We start from the raw sequence: 18,952 nt of genomic DNA on the forward strand, positions 1-18,952 counted from the left end.
ATGTCTTGATGTGTGTGCATGTATTTACATATGTATGAGACGACATACTTAGCCACGTGTCAAACACCGGCCTGGGGAAGCCACATCACACCTCCCTGATGAACACTTTGATAGACTTGGGGAGGGTTTCTGGACTGCAGTGTCTTCAGGTCAGAAAACAAGACCCAGCCTGCATCGTCCAACATTGGGCAACAATGCAGGGATGAACATGGACCCAGGGATGGGCAGGGGTCACCCAAATTCCTATAGAATAAAATACAAACAGATAATAAAATACAAACAGATGAAGAATCGTTGACAATGCATTCATTTATTTGGCAAATGCACTGAGATACTGGGTATGATACAGAAGAGTGTCCTGCAACTACAGGACCCGTGGAGACGGGGGTGGGGGAGACCTCACTTGCACACAGCGCGGGCCTGGGCGTCTGAGGAGTCCTCCAACAACCACTCACAACAGCGTGAGGAGGCTGAGGGTTTTACCAAGTGTCTTCTACAAAGACAACGCGATCCCCCATCCCCAGCAGAGGGCCCTGCTGCTGCCGTCCAGCCTCTTGTGCAGGGCTCACCCACATGCAGTAGCACGCCCTGACCCAGCCCCACGCTGCTCCCCACGGCCATGCAGCACATGGCCAACGAACCGTGGGGTGGGGACCACAGCCCCAGCTCCCAGGGCCAACACGGGTTAGGAGAAGAGAGGTAGGACAGTCCCCTGGGGAGCTGCAGCCTGCCCAGAGCTGCCAGTATCAGGCTCAGCAAGAGGACTGTCGCCGGGCCAGGCCTGCTGCTGCCTTAGGTCATGCAGTGGCACTGTGCCCAGGCCCAGGGCACTGGATCCCAACTCCTGAGCTGCCCTGCACTGCTGCTGAGGCAGAAACAGGCACCCTGCAGAAAAACCTAAGGTCCCAAAGAGCACGGAGAGCCTGCCATGTCTGACAGAGCCTCGGAGGAGGAAGCAGACGCCAGCGTAGACGCGGCACCACTCACCTCGCCCCTTCTTTCTCTGCCCCTGTAGCAGAGGCTGCCACGCGTCGTCTCTGCCGTGCACACCATGCAGGTCCAGTGGCTACAGCCTCCGCCGACTTCATGTCTGTCTGCATGAGCCTCACCTGTCTGACCCTCTGCCAACCCCGTACCAAAGAACGGCAGGAGACAGATGCACAACTCCTAATCCTCCTCTGGTCCTGCCCCCTCCGTGTGCGGGCCCACCGTGGGTTTCACCATCAGACACAGTGGCAGCACGTCCCATGTCTGACCCCCCAACCCCCGCAACCCAGTCTCGTGCCCCTCTCCATCTGCCTCCCTCCTACGGGAAGGAACGCCCAGGCCCTCTCTGGTACACGCCCCTCCTCTCTAGCCCAAGCCCAGCTAGCAGAACTAGTGCTGGTCTGGGGAGCCCATCACCACCACTGCAGTCACTTCTCCAGTCTCAGCCAGGACCTGCCCACTTGGTCTTCAGCTTGTTCTAGGCCCTGAGCTGACTGCCACGGACACGGTTGGCCTTTCTAGAATTTTCTCTTCAACATGCCTCCAGGCTCCCAGGGGCGCACTTTCCCTCTGCTCAGGGCCACGATAGCATGCGTCTGAGGCACCTGCAAAGGTGACAGTCTGTTCTTGACACCGGCCGCCTTCCAAGAAGCCCCTGTCTCCATGGGACTCCCTGGTTCTGGGGACGCAGCACAGAGCCGCACTACTGCCTCAGGCGAGTGCCCACCACTTTGCCAGCTCCATCCGTCCAATACGAATGGCATCTACCAGTCACTCCGTTAGCCAGGAGCACCATCTGGCCCTATTTGGGGTTCTGTTGCCCAGGATCATCACAGCTTCAGGTTTTTTTTCCTTTGTTCAGGTCCAACGGCTCCAACTCAAGCCATCCACCTAACTTCTCAGTGGCCCAGACACCCCGTGGCACCTCCTGCATTCAGGTGGTGTGGGCTGGACATCACACACTGTGCCTTCCTTACACTTGGCCCTGCCCTGCCAGCTTTCCCCAGGGCACAGACAGAACATCTGTTATTGAAGGTGCCACCAAGCAGCCCCTACAGACGAGCAAGTGTTGAGTTCTACATGTCTTCTTCAGGCCTCAGTTCCAACTCAAGACTACACACTTCTGGGAAGCGTGCCTGGGAATTTACGGGCATGTCCCTGGATGGGGAAACGCGGGACAAAGTTGTCATTTCCAGGTCCCTGAGCACAGGCCATGCTATGGAAGGGGTTGGCACCACACCCATGGCTGTAGATCTCTTCTCCTCCCTCCCAGAACACAACTGGGGCACACAGGAGGGAAGAAGCCTAAACGGAGAAGAATCCCACATTGGCCATGAGATGTGGTAGAACTGTTTCCTTTCATTCTAGCACTCTGGGCTCACCAAGGTGCAAAACAGCCATGATGGTTCCAGTACCATCCCACACATGACATCACTCCAGGCACCCGGGATCCACATATCCACACATGGATAACGCCACAGTAATACATGTTTCCTTTGTCCTGGCACACCAACGGTCTAGACTGACATTGAGGGCAACAGTGTGTGTGAAGAGAGAGGACCCCCTGGCAGACTCACAATCCCAAAGTTGTGTTGCTCTGATTTAACCCTATATGTGCTCCACTTCAATCTGCACAAAATAAAGTATCTGCTTTCCAAACGTGCTCCATGAAGACCAGAGAACCTGGCTTTTATGTGCAACAGGAACATGCTGGCTTACGTCACTCAGGATAGGCCAAGCTGATTAGAAGGTCACCTCTCCATGTTTGCCTTCTTCACACCAGTCAAGAAGAGAATCCGGGCTGCAGGCTGAATTCGGGAAGAGACCTGGGATGACCCATGATGACACGAGTGACCCCACCCTCCACCTGCTAGGAGAATGCAATCAGTTTGGTGTGGGCAATGATCAGGCCCGTGTGACTTCTGCCCAGGTGGGGGCACTCATGAGCTCGTCACAGAGAGGCCATGGTTCTGTGCACCCTGGAGAGTACAGAAACAGAGCAGCTCCTGATGCATGTGTGCTAAGCAGGCCCACATATCGGAGCCCGGGCTTGGGAAGCCTGGGTTCAAAGCCTGGCTGGGCCACTGCCTGTGGTGACCTGAAAGACACTCTGAAGCTTAAATGTTTCACCAAATTTGTGAAAAGGAGGGAAGAGAACCCACTTGTCAGGAAAGTGTGCTGGGCTGGGCAGAACACCGTCATGTAGGGCACCAGGTCCTCTTCCAGGAAACCCTCGCAACCAGCTCGGTAAAGCAGGTGGCAAGGGACACAGAGGGAAGGAGCACCTCTGTCCAAGGAGCCCAGATGCTGCCCCTCGAATGAGACTGCTGGGTGTTGTGTCCAGCTCAGTTTTCAGTTGACCCTGCCCTTCATGATCTGGGTAGAGAGTCATCAACACATGGTCACTCAGGATAAAGGCTGGCCAATGGTCAATTATAGAGGCACGTGTGTAGCCCAAGCCCAAGCTGCAGTAGCTCTGGCCTAGGCCCCACTCAGCCTCCAGGAGGTCCCAGATGTCCCCATCTAGTGGCAAACACCTGCAGCCAGCCTCCTGGGCGCTAGAAATTCCTGGTGTTGTGACCTTTGGTTCCTTTTCACAAGCCAGCGTCACCACCGCTGATGTGACATCACACGCCTCAACTGAAGAGTAATTCCTATGTCTGCAAGAACAAAGGGTGGCGAAGAGTTCCTCCTGCGGTGTGTGGGGACCTCCTCTCTCAGCGGGGACTGCTAACGCACATCGGCTCTTCACGGGGAACCGCTCGCGGCACTCCGGTGGTCACAGCTGCAGCCGCGTGGCTGCTCTGGTCTGTGATGCTCCCCCTGCTCCCGCCTGGCTGGGTCACCCACCTCCCGCTTCCCTCCACTGCGCCCTGGGTATCAGATCTTCAGAGTGGATCCTGCTTCTCAAAGAACCACCTCTGCCTTGGCCATGGGGAGTTGGGCACCCCCCTAAAAAGATTCCTATGCTCACAAGAGAGAAGGCTACTGGCCAATCCCACAGGTTGGCTAAGAACCAGGTGCGAGGGTGTCATTGAACCAGCACTGGCTGAAGACATCCAAGGTCAGGAGCCAAAATCGAACCTTCTGCACTGCCCCTGCCTTACTCAGACCCAGGTGGGTGCCAGGGCGCAGCCCGAGGAGGGGAGAGTGGGCAGTGCAAGGAGCAGGACACAAGCCGCGTGCCTGGAGGGAGTGAGAGAGACTGCCCTTCGGGAGCAGTGCTCGGCCTCGGCTGGCGTGGAACACCTGCCGTCAAGAGGCCGTGGGTTCTGCTGAGAGCATCCCCTCCAAAGGCTGTGAAGCCAAGAGCCCATTCCGGGCATCTGCCCATTGCTGTCTCGCTGAGACTGAGGCGGCGGCTGCAGAAGAAGAGCAGGAGGAAAAGAAATGAGGCCCCTCTGGCCAGCGAGAAGAAAACCAGTGAGACCCTGGAGCCAGGGGAAACTCCCTTCCTCCTGGTCAAGTCCTGGGCCTCCTCCCTCATTCAATCCCTGCAGGAAGGAGGCCTGGGCTTCTCCTGGTGTCTCCTCCAGGAAGGGATTTCTAGGCCCGATTCCCGCACAGAGCTCTTGCTGTGGGCCTGTCTGTGGGCAGCACCGTCTCCATCAGGCAGGGCTCTAGAGCCAAACCCAGGCCGTCCCCACTGCCATGGGCAGTCACCAAGAGAGGGGCTGAGGGGCCACCAGCGGCCCAGCTGTCCAGGTCTCCAGGAGGTGGAGGGCGAAAATCCACTGGGGACCTGCTGCAACTGTCTCTGATGGTAACTGGCCAAGCTTGGAGAGAACCTCCCTCCCAGGGCCGCACTTGTGTTACCAGTCCTGCTCTTGCCCTTGGCACACCTGCGGCAGCTGATCCACCTCTTAGCTGCCTTGCTTTGCTACTGACGGAGAGAAGCACTGAACACTAAGAACACCGAGATCCTGCTGGACACAGCCGAGGCCCAGGGCAGTACAGGAGATGCCAGAGGAGACGGCAGCACTGCTCCACCAGCCCCTCCCCCTTCCCACCTGTGGCACAGACTGCAGACTCCCTGCCAGCCCACGTGCACTGGGCAGGTTTAGGTGTGGCTACACCCAGGGCTTCCACTCGCTCTGCCTGCCCCGTCTTGTCTGTCCCTCTGCATCCCTCCTGGGGCACACACAGCAGAGGACATCACACATGCTCCCTGAGCTGCCACTCTGACAGTCCTGCCCCCCTTTCTCCTGTAGCCCCAGGCCCATTGTGGGGGTTGCACCTTCTCATTGAACGCCACACAACCACCCTCAGACTCACACCCTCTTCTTGATAAACGCCCTCCTTTAGGAAGGAACCCCACACCCCAGTGTGTGTAGACAGAGTGCCCTGTTCACCTTTTCAGTGCTATCCCACCCCCAGACCCCCCTGCCAAGTCCCGTGTTATCACTGACGAGCCCACTCCTTCTACACCATCGTTTCTTCTATCATAACCAATGCATCTGCTCACTGGGCCTTTCGGCATACTTTAGACCTTGGGGTCACGGACATGGACACTCACTGGGCCCCACACCCAACTCCCCAGCTTTCTCCTAATGCTGTTGCCTTTGGCTTTCTTCCAGGCTCCAGTTGCAGCACCTACCCATTCTCCCACATGCATGAGAGCACGGGTCAGAGACAGCTTGTGAAGCCTCCGGGTTCTTCCTGCCCACGGGCCGGAAGAGTTCCTACCCCTTTGGCCTAGACAATCTCCTTCAGTCCACACTTTGGACCAAGGGTGGGCAGGAGCAGAGAGCTCTCCCCCTAATGCCCACAGAAGTACAGTCCTTCCATCATAGCTCCTGCCGTTACGGTCTCCATCCTTGCAGTCGACCTGCAAACGGCCAGCCAAGCCCGCCATCTTTACCATCTCTCATTCCACAGCTATGCTCTGTTTCCCCCTGACTTCAAAGAGAACTACACCCCAACACAGCACCCAGTGATGGCCTGGCCACAGCCCAAGTCTCCGCCCCTCTGGCTGCATGGTAAGTCCAGGGACCAACTGCAACTTCCAAGCATGCTTTTCATCAGGGAGCTTCCACTGAGCCCGCGTGTGAAGTTCCTGATGGCCATGGGAACCGCTCTCTGTGACTGGAGAGGCCAAGAGCCCCAACACAAGCAATCTGTGTAACGCTCCCTGCAGTGCAGCCACCTGCACAGGACCCCCAGGTGTGGGGGCTGGATGTGGCCACACTCTGCATTTCTTAGGCCGCACAATGCCTAGCCGGCTTTCTCTACTGGGACAGCCAGGACTTCTCCCTTGGGAGCTGTCACCAGGGTTCCTGGCACGTGGCAGGTGTTTTATTGTTTGCTGACCTACGCCAGGGCCAGTGGTGCCTCTGGGACCCACAGCCCCTCTGAGAAGAAGGAACACTGGGGTTGGGTTCAGCGCAGAGCCAGTTCCAGACACCACCCAGGCAGCCTAGGAACAGCCACACCTAGCGCCATCCCCGCTCCTGCTCTGGGTCATGGAACTTTTGACCCAAGTAGCCACGGTACGGCTGCAGCAGCAGGAGGGGCCAGCGCCATTCCCATGCTGGACTTCCTTCTGCTACTGCCCCATCACAGGCCGGGCTATGAAAGGGGATGGCACCACACCATGGTGGTGGACACTGTGGTGCACTTTACCACAAGTGTACCTGGGGCACACCAAGAGTGAAAACCTTCCACACACACAGACACAAACACATTGCCAAGACACAGTTCAAGAGACTGGTGTGTTTCTTTCATCACAGCCCCTGAGGACGACCAGCCTGTCCCATGACCACTGCGGTTGCAGACACCAGAGGATCCCATATATGGACCCCACTGCAGGCACCTGGGGCCCCAGTGCAGCATATGCCACTCCACAGGAGCCAACTCCAGCCCTGGGCTTGGCAGCCCTTGGGCCCCCTCTTTCTATCAGTGCCAGGAAACACATCATGCATTTTCTGGGACTACCACCACGCTGGGATGGGAAGCCCTGTGGTACCCGCCAATCATCAGCGCACCTGTCCCCAGAGCAAGCACATATCATCGCCCAGGTGGTGCCAGGGGGCAGCAGAACACGTGCTGTCACTGCAGATACTTGGGATCTCGGAGGCAGTAGCTCGGGCTCATCTGGGAAAGGCACAGAGGGTGCCATGGGGGACAGGGCCCCACATTTGTGGGGAGGAACCTCATGTCTCCCTTTCGGTAAGAGCACCAGGGGGCCACCCAGCCAAGATGTTCCCTTTGACTTTGTTGAGAAACACATGTGTTTGGAGGCTCTTGATGAGCCTCAATATCTGGGCCTGTGCTATGGGCGTGGTAACAGACCCTGGGCACCCTCAACATCTGCCACAGGCTTCATAGGAGCCCCAAACCCATTCCCTTCTCCCGCCATGGCCATCGGCACATAGAGAGCAAATCCCCCTCCACGGTCAGCATCCCGAGAACGGACAGAGCTGCTGCACGGAGAAGAGGCTCAGCCACTGAAGTCCAACTTAACCTGCTCGCTCCCTTCTGAACCAGAGGTCAGCACCTCAAGGGGCCTGTGTGTGACGCTCACTGGGTGGGAGAGCAGAGGGGAGCCACGCACAGCCTCAGACCCCCCTCCCTGACGGTGCAGGGGACCGGGCTCTCCCCAGCCGGGGCCAGTTTCCTGCAATCTCACAACTGGCAGGAGGCCCCTGCTGCTCCCAGTGCTCCCTTCCCTTACCCCCTTGACTCCTCGGCTGTGTCTTCTCAGACCGCGTCAGCAACTAAAACCTTGTCCTTGTGGCTCAGCCTCTGCTCTTGGACTCAACATGGAGGAAGACTTGGCATGGTTGAGCCGTGGGGAGCTTGGTCAGACTGCGACAGTTTTCCATGTCCCAGGGAGCAGGATGTGCAGGTGACCTCCCTGCACGACGGCGCCTGCTGATGCTAAGACTCTGTGATCTGAGTGACGGGGATGACAGGCCGGGAGGAGGTGAGGTCCAGAGCGGGTGGGACAGGCCCCACCCTCCCCGTGTCCCTCGGGGCGTCTCTCTCAGCGCTGTTACCTCATGGAGGCAGATCCCGAGTCCTGTGTGGTAGGACAACGTGCTTGCTGATTCTGCTTGGTACAGCATTGACTGTCCTTGTCTGTGTGTTTTTGTTCCCCTGAACACAGGCCAGGCATCCTCACACATCCCTGCTTCCCCCAGAGAGGATGGGCTGACGTCAGCTTCCTGCATCTGGAGAATGCAAGAGAGGAAGAGTTTATAAGTACCTGTGATTTTGGTAAAATTTAAGTTAGAACAGAAATGATCCTGTCGCTTAAAAAAATCGGAAAAATATCTTAATTAACGGCTGGTCTGCTTTAGTCTACCCACCAAGTTTCTAACAAATCAGAAGAGTTGCACCAGGTTTATCCAACCCAAAGGTCTGCTGGGTCCTCACAAGCTTCAACCACTCTGGGCCCAGTGCTGTCTAAGGCGTTTCAGAGCCCGGAGCAGTTCTCAGGCGGCTCTTCAGCTTCAAACACAGTTCAGGAGACATTCATTCATGATGACTCCACGCTCATTCAGACTCTAAGGAGCTAGATGTGAAAGACTCCCTGGGGGTCTGGTGCTGTGACGGAGTGAGTTAAACTGCCCCCTGCAATGCCAGCATCCTATGTGGGTGCTGGTTCATGTCCCGGCTGCTCCGGCTCTCATCCAGCTCTTTATTTATTTATTTATTGACAGGCAGCGTGGACAGTGAGAGAGAGAGAGAGACAGAGAGAAAGGTCTTCCTTTGCCATTGGTTCACCCTCCAATGGCCACTGCGGCCGGCGCACCACCCTGATCCAATGCAGGAACCACGTGCTTCTCCTGGTCTCCCATGGGGTGCAGGGCCCAAGCACTTGGGCCATCCTCCACTGCACTCCCTGGCCACAGCAGAGAGCTGGCCTGGAAGAGGGGCAACTGGGACAGAATCCGGTGCCCGGACAGGGACTAGAACCCGATGTGCTGGCGCCACAAGCTGGAGGATTAGCCTAGTAAGCCGCGGCGCCGGCCACCTTTTTTTTTTTTTTTTCTTTATTAATTGCCTGGGAAAGCAGTGGAAGATGGCCCAAGTCCTTGGGCCCCTGTACCCATGTGGGAGACCCAGAAGAAGCTCCTGGCTCCTGGCTTCAGCCTGGCCTAGTCTGTGCCATTGCAGCCATTTGGAGAGTGAACCAGTGGATAGAAGTCCGATATCTCTCTCTGTCTCTCACTCTGTAACTCTGACTGTCAAATAAATGAAATAAATCTGTAAAAAAAATTCTCCTGGCCCAGGATAATTTACATTGTAGTACATGAGACAGAAGACTGACCCACGTGACAAACAGTGGTTGGAGTTAAGATCCTTGGAGCAGGTAAGAAGGGATGATTTATCTTGGGATGAAATGTGAACTGAACCTTCAAGGAGGAGCGAATGGTCAGATAAGGGCTCTTTTGCCAAACCAATGGTTAAGAATGTTATACCACTGCAGTTTTAATGACCTTAGATGACTTTAAAACTTAAAAACTATACTGTATACTGTATATAATTGAATATCCATTCAATTACTGTTTATAACCATTGTCTATTTCCACTAAACTAGGGTCTTTCTGACTTTTACGTGTTAAAACTTCTTATTTGGTGAAGTATTAAGCCTTTTTACTGTAATGTAAAATATGTCATCTCAAAAACCAAAAAAGGGAGGGAAGGGGATGGGAGGCAGGGGAGGAGGGAGTAAGGGAGTAAGGGAATATCATCATGTTCTTACAACTGTATCTACGAATCACAGTGAATCTGTAAAACTAATTAAAATTAAAATTTATAAAAATGTTTTTTAAAAGAAGGCTGTTCTCTGGTCCAAGCCTCAGCACATGAAAGGTTGGGGAACGAAGAGCGAGAGGCAGCCAGTGGACAGCCCAGGGCTGGGCACATGGGCTGAGGGTGCCCCTGCAGGGTTCTCAAGGGGAGAGCGCCATGATGGGGCTTGTTCTTGACAATCTGAGGGTCTTCAAACATTGTAAACAAAGACAACAAGATTATCTGTAGCTTTTAGAAGCATCCCTCTGACTGTGTGACAGAGAAGAACGAGAAGGCCCAAGAGAAGAGGCCATGCAGCTAACGGGAAACTCTGCAGCGACCCAAGCAGAGACGGAACAATGAGGCCGGGTCTACAGGAGCTGATTATGGGGGTGGTGAGGAGCACGAAGGAGGGCGAGGTGAAGTCAGTGACAGTAATGAACCCAGGCCTAACCCAGCCATCTGGCTGGGAGAGCAAACAAATCCTTCTGTCAGTTGTAAGCTCCAAGTTTCTTTCCTTTTACAAACAGCTATTTGAGAGGCAGAGGCAGAGGCAGAGGCAGAGGCAGAGATCCCATATTTTGGTTTTTCCCCAAATGCCCACAACATCCAAGGCTGAGATAGGCTGAGGTCAAGATCCAGGATCAGGCTGGCGCCGCGGCTCACTAGGCTAATCCTCCACCTTGCGGCGCCAGCACACCGGGTTCTAGTCCCGGTCGGGGCGCCGGATTCTGTCCCGGTTGCCCCTCTTCCAGGCCAGCTCTCTGCTGTGGCCCAGGAAAGCAGTGGAGGATGGCCCAAGTGCTTGGGCCCTGCACCCCATGGGAGACCAGGAGAAGCACCTGGCTCCTGGCTTCGGATCAGCACAGCGCCAGCCGTGGCAGCCATTTAGAGAGCGAACCAACGGAAGGAAGACCTTTCTCTCTGTCTCTCTCTCTCACTGTCTATAACTCTACCTGTCAAATAAAAAAAAATAAGAAATAGAAGGACTTCATGTGTACTTTCAAAGAAAAGAAAAAATTACTGAAGCTGAGCATGCACAGTGAATTTTTTCTAAACTTTGCCCATGACTCTTGTAGCCAGCTAAGAGGCAGAGTCTGGAAACAGAGCCTGGAATGACCAGGGGCTCTTTTCACAGAAGGAAGCCATCGGGATCCCCTACATTACCCTCTCCCCCAGAACACCTCCACATATAAACTACAAAGCCAGTCAAACACTGTCTCGGCCCTGTGGACTTGATTACCAAGCCTTGTGCAGAGGCACCTTGCAGCTACTGATGCCAGCCTTTGGAAGCAGATTCCTACCAAGGCACAGAGGAAGGATGGAGAACTGTGTGCTTCAGGGTTCTGTTCCCAGGAACACCCAGATGCCCTTATGCGTCAGCCAACCAGAAGCTGCGGCCTAGTCCCTCCCTTGCCTGCCTTCTTTGGATTAGTCCAGAAGACACTGATGGAAAGAAAGAAAAGTTACAAGGGAGAGGATGCAAGATTACTGAATGGAGAGGACCTGCACGCACCTCCAACACAGACAAAAGCAAAAACAAAAACCAAAAGGCAGAATAACAAAGGAAAGATCACGCTTCCAGGAGATCCACTGAGGCTAAACTTGAGTAAACGAGTGCCAGGAACTGAAAATAACAGAGTCTGAGAAAGCCGGCATAGAGAGAGGAACAAAGAACAGCACAGCACCAACCCTGACTCCCTAGCAGGTGACTTGGCCTTGCCTGGAAGACCTCAGTGACTCCCATCATCTCTACAGAGCACTGCTGACAAGAACCAAGATACAGAACGACTTGGGTGTCTATCATCAGATGAACGAATAAAGAAATATGTTATATATACACAATGGGATACTACTACTATTTGTATACTGAAATAAAACAAATTCTGTCATTTGCAGCAAAAGGGTAAACAAAACAAGACAAACAGAAAGACAAATACTCCATATTCTCCCTCATATGTGGGAGCTTAAAAAAACTTCAATATGAACACAGAAATATAATTACTAGAGGTGAACACGGATAAGAAGGGGATAAAGGGAGTTTTGATAACAGGTGCCACATCAGAGTTAGATCAAAGGAATAAGATCCTAGTGTGTAACAGGGCACAATGGGCTGATGACAGTTCACAATGACCTAGTATATATTTTATGAACAAACAGAAGAAAGGAGTTCTGAGTCTTCCATCATAAAGTCATGTCAAAGGGGGGATGGGGGTAGGAATTTGTCACAGCGGCAAAGCTGGCACTTGGGATGCCCACATTCCATAATGGGGCGTCAGGTCTGAGGCCTGCCTACTTCCCTTTCCACCCATCTTCCTGTGAAAGCATACCATGGGAGGCAGAGATGATGACTTAAGTATGCGGGTCCCTGTAACCGCACGGAAAAACTGGATTGCATTCCGGCCTCCTGGCTTTGACCTGGACCAGCCCGACCACTGCAGGCATTTGCAGAGCGAATCAGCAGGTGGAAGCAATCTCTTTCCTTCAAATAAAATAAGTAAAAAGTTGTTTTAAATGGAGATGTTAATGACCCTGATTTGATCAGCATACACTTTATGCATGTATTGAAGTGTCATCATGCAGCCCATAAATGTGTACAATTATTAATATTTTTTCATTTATAAGGAAGAAATGTATGAAACAGTGGAAAATCATTAGAAGTGGCGTCAAGCACTGGCCCAACTGAGCAGGGTGGACTCTGGGTTCCGTCATGGCTGTGTATGTATAAGGTGATGACAAGTGATATGTGCACAATGTATACATGTATGCAACGCTAATGCCTTCACATCTCATTTCTACAGCTAACCACTGCACAGCCAACAGCACATTAAGGCAATGCCAAGAGATGAACAGAGGTAGTTCCTGTCCTCATGAAATTTGTGGTTTAGGAGGGCACGGAGGGCATTAGCCAGGCGCTAGTACCACCTAAGCATGAGGACTGAACCCCACCCAATCACTGAGTCCATTTCTTATTTGTAAATATCACAGCCTGATTGGACTGTCTAGAAAAGAGCCTATCTGTTACTCATTTCAGATGCAAGGGGTAAGCTTCTAGAAGTTCACAATTTTAGTTTGTGAAGCAGCCAGAGGTTCAGGGGATTATCTGGCACTTAGACAACTTGCTTGACATGAAGATAGAGTTGCAAACCTCACAAAATTGGGAAAACTCTTCAGAATTACAGTACTTCCTGCTATTGGCTGGAAGTCCTACAGGAATGTTCTCCTTTAAAACACACTCACAGTATGCTTCCCACTTATCCCTTAGTGCTAGTCAGATGAGCTGGAGGAAAACACGGGTCTTGCCTTCATCTGCTTTGGATCTTGAAGTCAGCTATTCCTGCACTGTCTCTGTTGTCTCGTCCTCTAGAAAATGGAGGACACTCCGGACGTAGAGCTGGGGAGCAGCTACACCGTTCATGTGTAACTGTCTTCAGTCAGAATGCCAGTGACATCCAAACCATTACCGCACAGAATTCAGATACCATGAGTGTGAGCCTAGTGCAGCAGCAAGCATTTGGTGAGCCCCTGGGAACCAGCATTTGGTGCACCAGTGGGGACACCCACATCCCGTACTGGAATGCCTGGGCTCAAGTCCTCGTTTCATTCCCAGTTCTAGTTTCCTGCAGACAAACAGCAGGTAACTGCTCCGTACTGGGTTCTGTAGCACCCATGTGGGAGACCCAGATACAGTTTCAGCCTCCTGGCTTCAACCTGGCTGTTGTAGGCATTTGGGGGGTCAATCAGTAGATGGAAAATCTCTCTCTAAATAAATACATAAGAAACAAATGATGAAAACTTCTACATACACATGTTAGGACTGGGATTACTGTCCACTGGTTAGTACACTAAGAAGCCAGTATCAATGTCACACTACTTGGGTTTCATTCTTCCAGCTCCTGAATCCATGTTCCTACTAATGCAGAACCCTGGGAAGCAGCCAGGATGGTTAAAGTAACTGGGCTTATGCCAGCCTCATGGGAGATCTGGATTGACTTCACACAGACACAGCCATTATGGGAATTTGAGGCGTGAACCAGTGTATGAGACCCTGCCTCTCAAATAAGTTACTGCATCAGCTAAATTTAATTTGGTGTACAAATACTTAGCTATCCACACATTGTTTTCATAACACAAACTTCAAATCAACACTTTGGAGACCCTTCATATTTGCAATCATCTGCGATAATTTTGTAAATATAAATAAGGGGAAAAGGGTCTAAATAACTATGACATTCCCAAGGGAACATAATTACGTTGTGATAGATTGGGAACGTACTCCAGATCTCCTCCTTCCCACACCAGCGTTCTTTCATGGGTTCCAAACACAGACAAACAAAAAATGCAATTCTTCCATCCTAGGCAACTGAGCTTAGCAAGTCTGAAATTGAAACACGGCGTAAGAAGCAGCATCTAGGAAACTGTGAAGTCCAAGTTAGACACCTACCAGGTATAAAGATGATGATTCTGTGGAATGAGTATAACTGATCACTGCAGGCATGTGTGGACTGCACTTCCCAGCAGGATGGCAGATTCTTGTTTCTTGGCCCCTTGGAAGTTCCACTCCAGTGTACAATACTGAAACAACATTTGGACAAAATCACATTTAATTCTGCATGCTCTTGTGAGTCCATGAAATGTTCTATGTATCAATTAAATAACCACTTATCTTGATTTTTCTTTTCTACTTGATTCTGTCCAAACCTCTAGCAGAGTTTGGAAAGAGACAGACAGGAGGCTGCCGAAGTGAAATAAGCTCCTTCCACATGAAAATTAAGACCCGAAACCTCATGGTAGTTGGACGCATTCAGAACAGCTGTCTTCATCTTGCCGGCAAGATTTCCGAACAGTAAAGCTGAGGAACTCCTAATGACCCAATTTCCCTTAGCTGTTTAGGTAAGGACGGTTTTCCACTCTGCAAATTCTTCCGAGTGTCAGAGAAAGGCAGCCTGGCTGAGCACACCATGGCCAGCTTGCCCCCTTCAGCGAGCTGAGGCCTACTCTCTCCAGGAGAAATGACCATGGACAGTGACACTAACTATTCCTTTTGCCTTGTGTGACCCAGATCACTTCTTTCCATCTTTAAAACAGACACAGCATACTTGGGTCTCTACAGTGTGTGCTGTTGGAAGCTCAGAGAATCTCTGTTGGCTACCATGATCTTACCGGTAAGTTATGGGTTCCTGGGAAGGGTGTGATCATTTCACATCTACAGCTAAACCATGGTGTACCTTGAGCACATTCAACTCACTGTGAGATACTGATCATCGTACCTGCTATCCCTACCTCGAGGGGCTCCTGTAAAGCATCAAATAAATTAATCAAGGTGCACATGCATGCACCAGTTTCAATATTTGTACTGACTGAAAAAGAACTCTATGGAATGTCATAAAATTCTTAACTGTTGTGGGCACTTGCGAAGTGAACTAGCTGATGAACTAGCTCTGTCTCTTATCTTTCTAGCTCTGTATCTACTGCTCTGTTTCTCAAAGAAACTAGAAAAATGTAACATGGTTTTGGAAAAGCACTTCTTCACACAGAGTTATAAATGACTATCAGGTAAAGTTGATATAGCAACAAATGCAAAGCATTTTTATAGTGCTTTAGACTCATAAGGCATTTTCATTATCTATTTTATCTTCAAATCATCTTCATGGGATAGGTATCATTTCCCCACCAGAGATTAATATATCCTGAATCTGCACTGATTTCTTTTTTGGAAAAGCACTTCTTCACACAGAGTTATAAATGACTATCAGGTAAAGTTGATATAGCAACAAATGCAAAGCATTTTTATAGTGCTTTAGACTCATAAAGCATTTTCATTATCTATTTTATCTTCAAATCATCTTCATGGGATAGGTATCATTTCCCCACCAGAGATTAATATATCCTGAATCTGCACTGATTTCTAAAGAGAAGCTGTACTTTTTTTTTTTTTCTTCTTGGTGAGGAAGGTGCCATGTAGCTCCTTAGATGTATTCAAAAGGTGAGATGACAAATGGGACCTCTTCCAAAATAAATTATCTTTGAGTGGAGCAAGAGAGGGCCTGTAGGCCTCCACAGGGTCTTTCCAGGAGAAATGGAGGCAGAGCAGACCACGGGGAGGCACTGTGTGTAGCACAAAAGGGCTTCACTCCCATCTTATAAGAGGTGTCTCCACCTGCTGCCTGGGGCCCTGGGAGTGGCTGAAGACCAGCACTGAGAGAAGTGTAATTCTTTTGCGTTACAGCTGTCCATGCTAGAGTTGGATTCTTCCCATGGGAATTCTCGACAGTCAAGAGACTTTTCAGTTCACAATATCAGACCAGGAACACATGTCTCTGTGTTCCTCTTGGAATCATAATCAAATACAAGTGTAAAGTACCAAACTTAGTAGACTGATAAAAGCCAAGAGTTTGTGGGAGCCATCAGCCACAGAAAGGTTTTGACAGATTTTTGGGAAACGAAAAGTAGGCTGCATGGGCGATGGATAAAATAATCAGGCCAAGACAAACCTAAGAGGGAACCGCACAAAACCTGTGTGCCTTTGCTGAGCTCTGGTTAGAGCACAGGGAAGGGGGGGAAGAAGTGCTGATTCCAAGATGCTGAGTTATTCTAGGGTGGAGTCTTCATGTGAAGAGCCGCGTGGATGACCTCTGTATGACTACAGTGGATTGCCGGTCGCCAAGACAAGAAACGGGGACCGACTGAGGGGTTTCCCCCACTGCCTGTCTCTGTGGATATTCTCACCACCACAGCTCCAGGCAGCGCTGGCCGTTTGCCACGTCCCTTCGCATGACTGCAGGTCAGTGCATCATAAATCATCACATTAAAATAATCTCTCCTGGCAGCTATAAAGCATTATTGTTCAAATATATTGAACAACTATTATTTTTTGAAACTATTTTGCTTCAACTATCTTCATTTGTTTAACTACTTTTTCTTTTTGGTAAAAAAATAATGGAAAGAAGATGTCTGCAATTATTTATTAAAGATCTGGCATGCGATTATTATTTTTCAGAGCTCCTACAGGAAACAATTTTCTAAAATTTAAACTAGCTTATTTTCTTTCAAACAAGCAAGCAAGCATTCTGCCTAGATGTTATCAAGGAATTATGTTTAAATGCCACAAGTATATATCAGCTCTGCTCCTGGAGAGGTTAGAATTATAGGAGCTAATTTCTTCTCTAAACACACAGAATTTGGGTGTGAGCAAAACTTCAAATTTGTTGGGGATGGAAGTCCAAGTGGCTCATACACTATAAAAGCTTTCTTATGAGCAGAGGGCTAAAGTCAATTTAGTAACACATGAATTATGCCTAGTGCCACTGTACATCGACTATTTAAAATTTTTAAGAATTTATATTAATCTCTATCATTCTTGGTTCAGGACCCTCTGCATGTCATATTTCTGACACACAACAGCCCCCAGAGACAGAAAAACACTCAGATGAAATAAAACAAAACAAAACAAAAATTCAAGTACAGAAAGCGATGTGCAGAATTTTTCTTACCAGGCTGAGAACTTTTCTGATCTTTCTTACCAGGCTAAAGCTTCCAGTTCGTGGACAATACTTGCTTTCCTGGCTCTGAAAACCAAGCGTGCACCTGCTCTCTTGGGCGCTGGGACATCTAGGGCGACCCTGAGGGCCAGCAGCAGGCAGACATGGGAGGGCCCGGCTGGCAGGGTCCCGGTGACCGAGCTGTGCGGCTCTCACTGTGCCACCACTAACTTGCACGTAAACGATGTCTGCTTTCCAGACACATCCCCCGAGACCAGCGTAACCGCGTCTTATCCACATGGAATCATCCGTTCTTTCAAGATAACCGCATCCCCAAATGCGGCCACGACCAGCAGGGGCTGCAGGCTCCATCAGGGAGGCCGACGGGGCTGATGGGGGCCCTGCACCTGCTGAGATGGAGCCCAGCGTGGGCCGCGGCTGCCCAGGCCCACGCCAAGGGACCGAGCCTCGGCGGGGGTGGTGCAGGCGCCCAGGGAGCCGCGCCCGGTGCTCAGGACCCAGGACCACGGCGGGGGTACCTGTGACCGCGGCAGCGCAGCTCGGCCGCACCCGGAGCCCGCGGCGCCCTGCAGGGCCCAGCAGCACCTGTGCCTCGGCCTCCCTGCGGCTCCCGGCCCCAACAGCAGGGGCAGGCACCTGCTCCGGGCGGCACCGGCCAGCGCAGCCCCCGCGGGCTCCGCCAGGCAGCGAGCCGGCCCGGGGGCCATGCACAGGGCGCCCCCGCCGCTGGGCGGGCAGCGGGCTCGGCCCTGCGTGGCCCCGGACACGGCCACGACGCACGGGCCCGGGACCCACGCAGTGACCCGGCCGAGCCCAGGAGCCCTCAGGGCCGCAGCGGCTCCGTCCCCAGGGCCCCGCCAGGGCCAACGTCCGCCGCCGTCCGTTGGCGGTCGCTCGGGGACGCCCGTTGCCCCCGGGACCGGCTCGCGTCGGCTCGCGGGCGCCCCCACGTGGTCGCCGGCGCGCAGCGGGAGGGGCCGGGGCCGGCCTGCAGCTCCTCTGCGGGGCGGCGCGCACCGCCGGCTCCGGCCGCTCTGCTCTCTCGGGAGGGAGCGCGGGGCCGGGGCCTGGCTGCGGGATCCTGGCCGCTGTCGCCCGGCCCGCCGCAGGCCGCTGCCGCTCTGCGTGCTCCTCCGCTCCCGGCCCTTTCGGGCGCACGGAGAAGCGGGGGCGCTCTAGGGGCACCTGCCAGACGTCGCACCCCGACTCGGGCCCACAGGTGCGAGGGTCAGGGTTGCACACACAGCGCTGTCACCTCCTCCGGGGCCCGGCCGGCGCCCCAGGACCACGGCGGCTGGAGAGCAAGAGAGAAGCGGGAGAGGACTCGCGGCCGCAGCCACGGGCGAGCAGCAGCGTGGACCTGGGGAGCACCAGCCTGGACCTGGAAGCCGAGGGCGACCCGCTGCCTCCCGGGGAGGCGCCGCCCCGACCTCCGACGACCTGGAGTGAGCAGGCCCGGGGCCCCGGCTGAGCGTCTGCTCAGGACTGCGCTGTCCGGGCGCCCACAGCCCTGTGCAAGGCCCCCAGCAGGACCCCCGGACTCAGCGAGCCGCGGGCCAATGACGTGCTGGGCGGATAAGGAGATGCGGAGGCAGCCATCAGCTGTCCTCTGCCCGCACCGCGCCCCAGCTTCTGTTCTGAGATGGCGGCGAGCGGCCCCCGCTCCCAGACTGGCCTGCATTGCTATGGGAGGAGACATGGGCACCGTGGAGAGCATCACCCAG

General features: G+C 52.8%; 1 protein-coding gene across 1 annotated transcript; it reads right to left on the minus strand.

Moving 5' to 3' along the window:
• Positions 1 to 291: 291 nt before the first annotated feature.
• Positions 292 to 18,909, minus strand: LOC127487127 (translation initiation factor IF-2). The gene is made up of 4 exons (XM_070047162.1): positions 18,471 to 18,909; positions 17,220 to 18,373; positions 14,171 to 14,301; positions 292 to 8,159 (listed from the first exon to the last, which is right to left on the minus strand). Exons 1-3 carry the CDS (start codon positions 18,907 to 18,909, stop codon positions 14,212 to 14,214), a joined length of 1,683 nt encoding a protein of 560 aa, XP_069903263.1. The 3' UTR covers positions 292 to 8,159; positions 14,171 to 14,211.
• Between the last annotated feature and the right edge of the window lie 43 nt (positions 18,910 to 18,952).

Source organism: Oryctolagus cuniculus, chromosome 8 (assembly GCF_964237555.1).
Source record: "Oryctolagus cuniculus chromosome 8, mOryCun1.1, whole genome shotgun sequence".
Lineage (NCBI taxonomy): Eukaryota > Metazoa > Chordata > Mammalia > Lagomorpha > Leporidae > Oryctolagus > Oryctolagus cuniculus.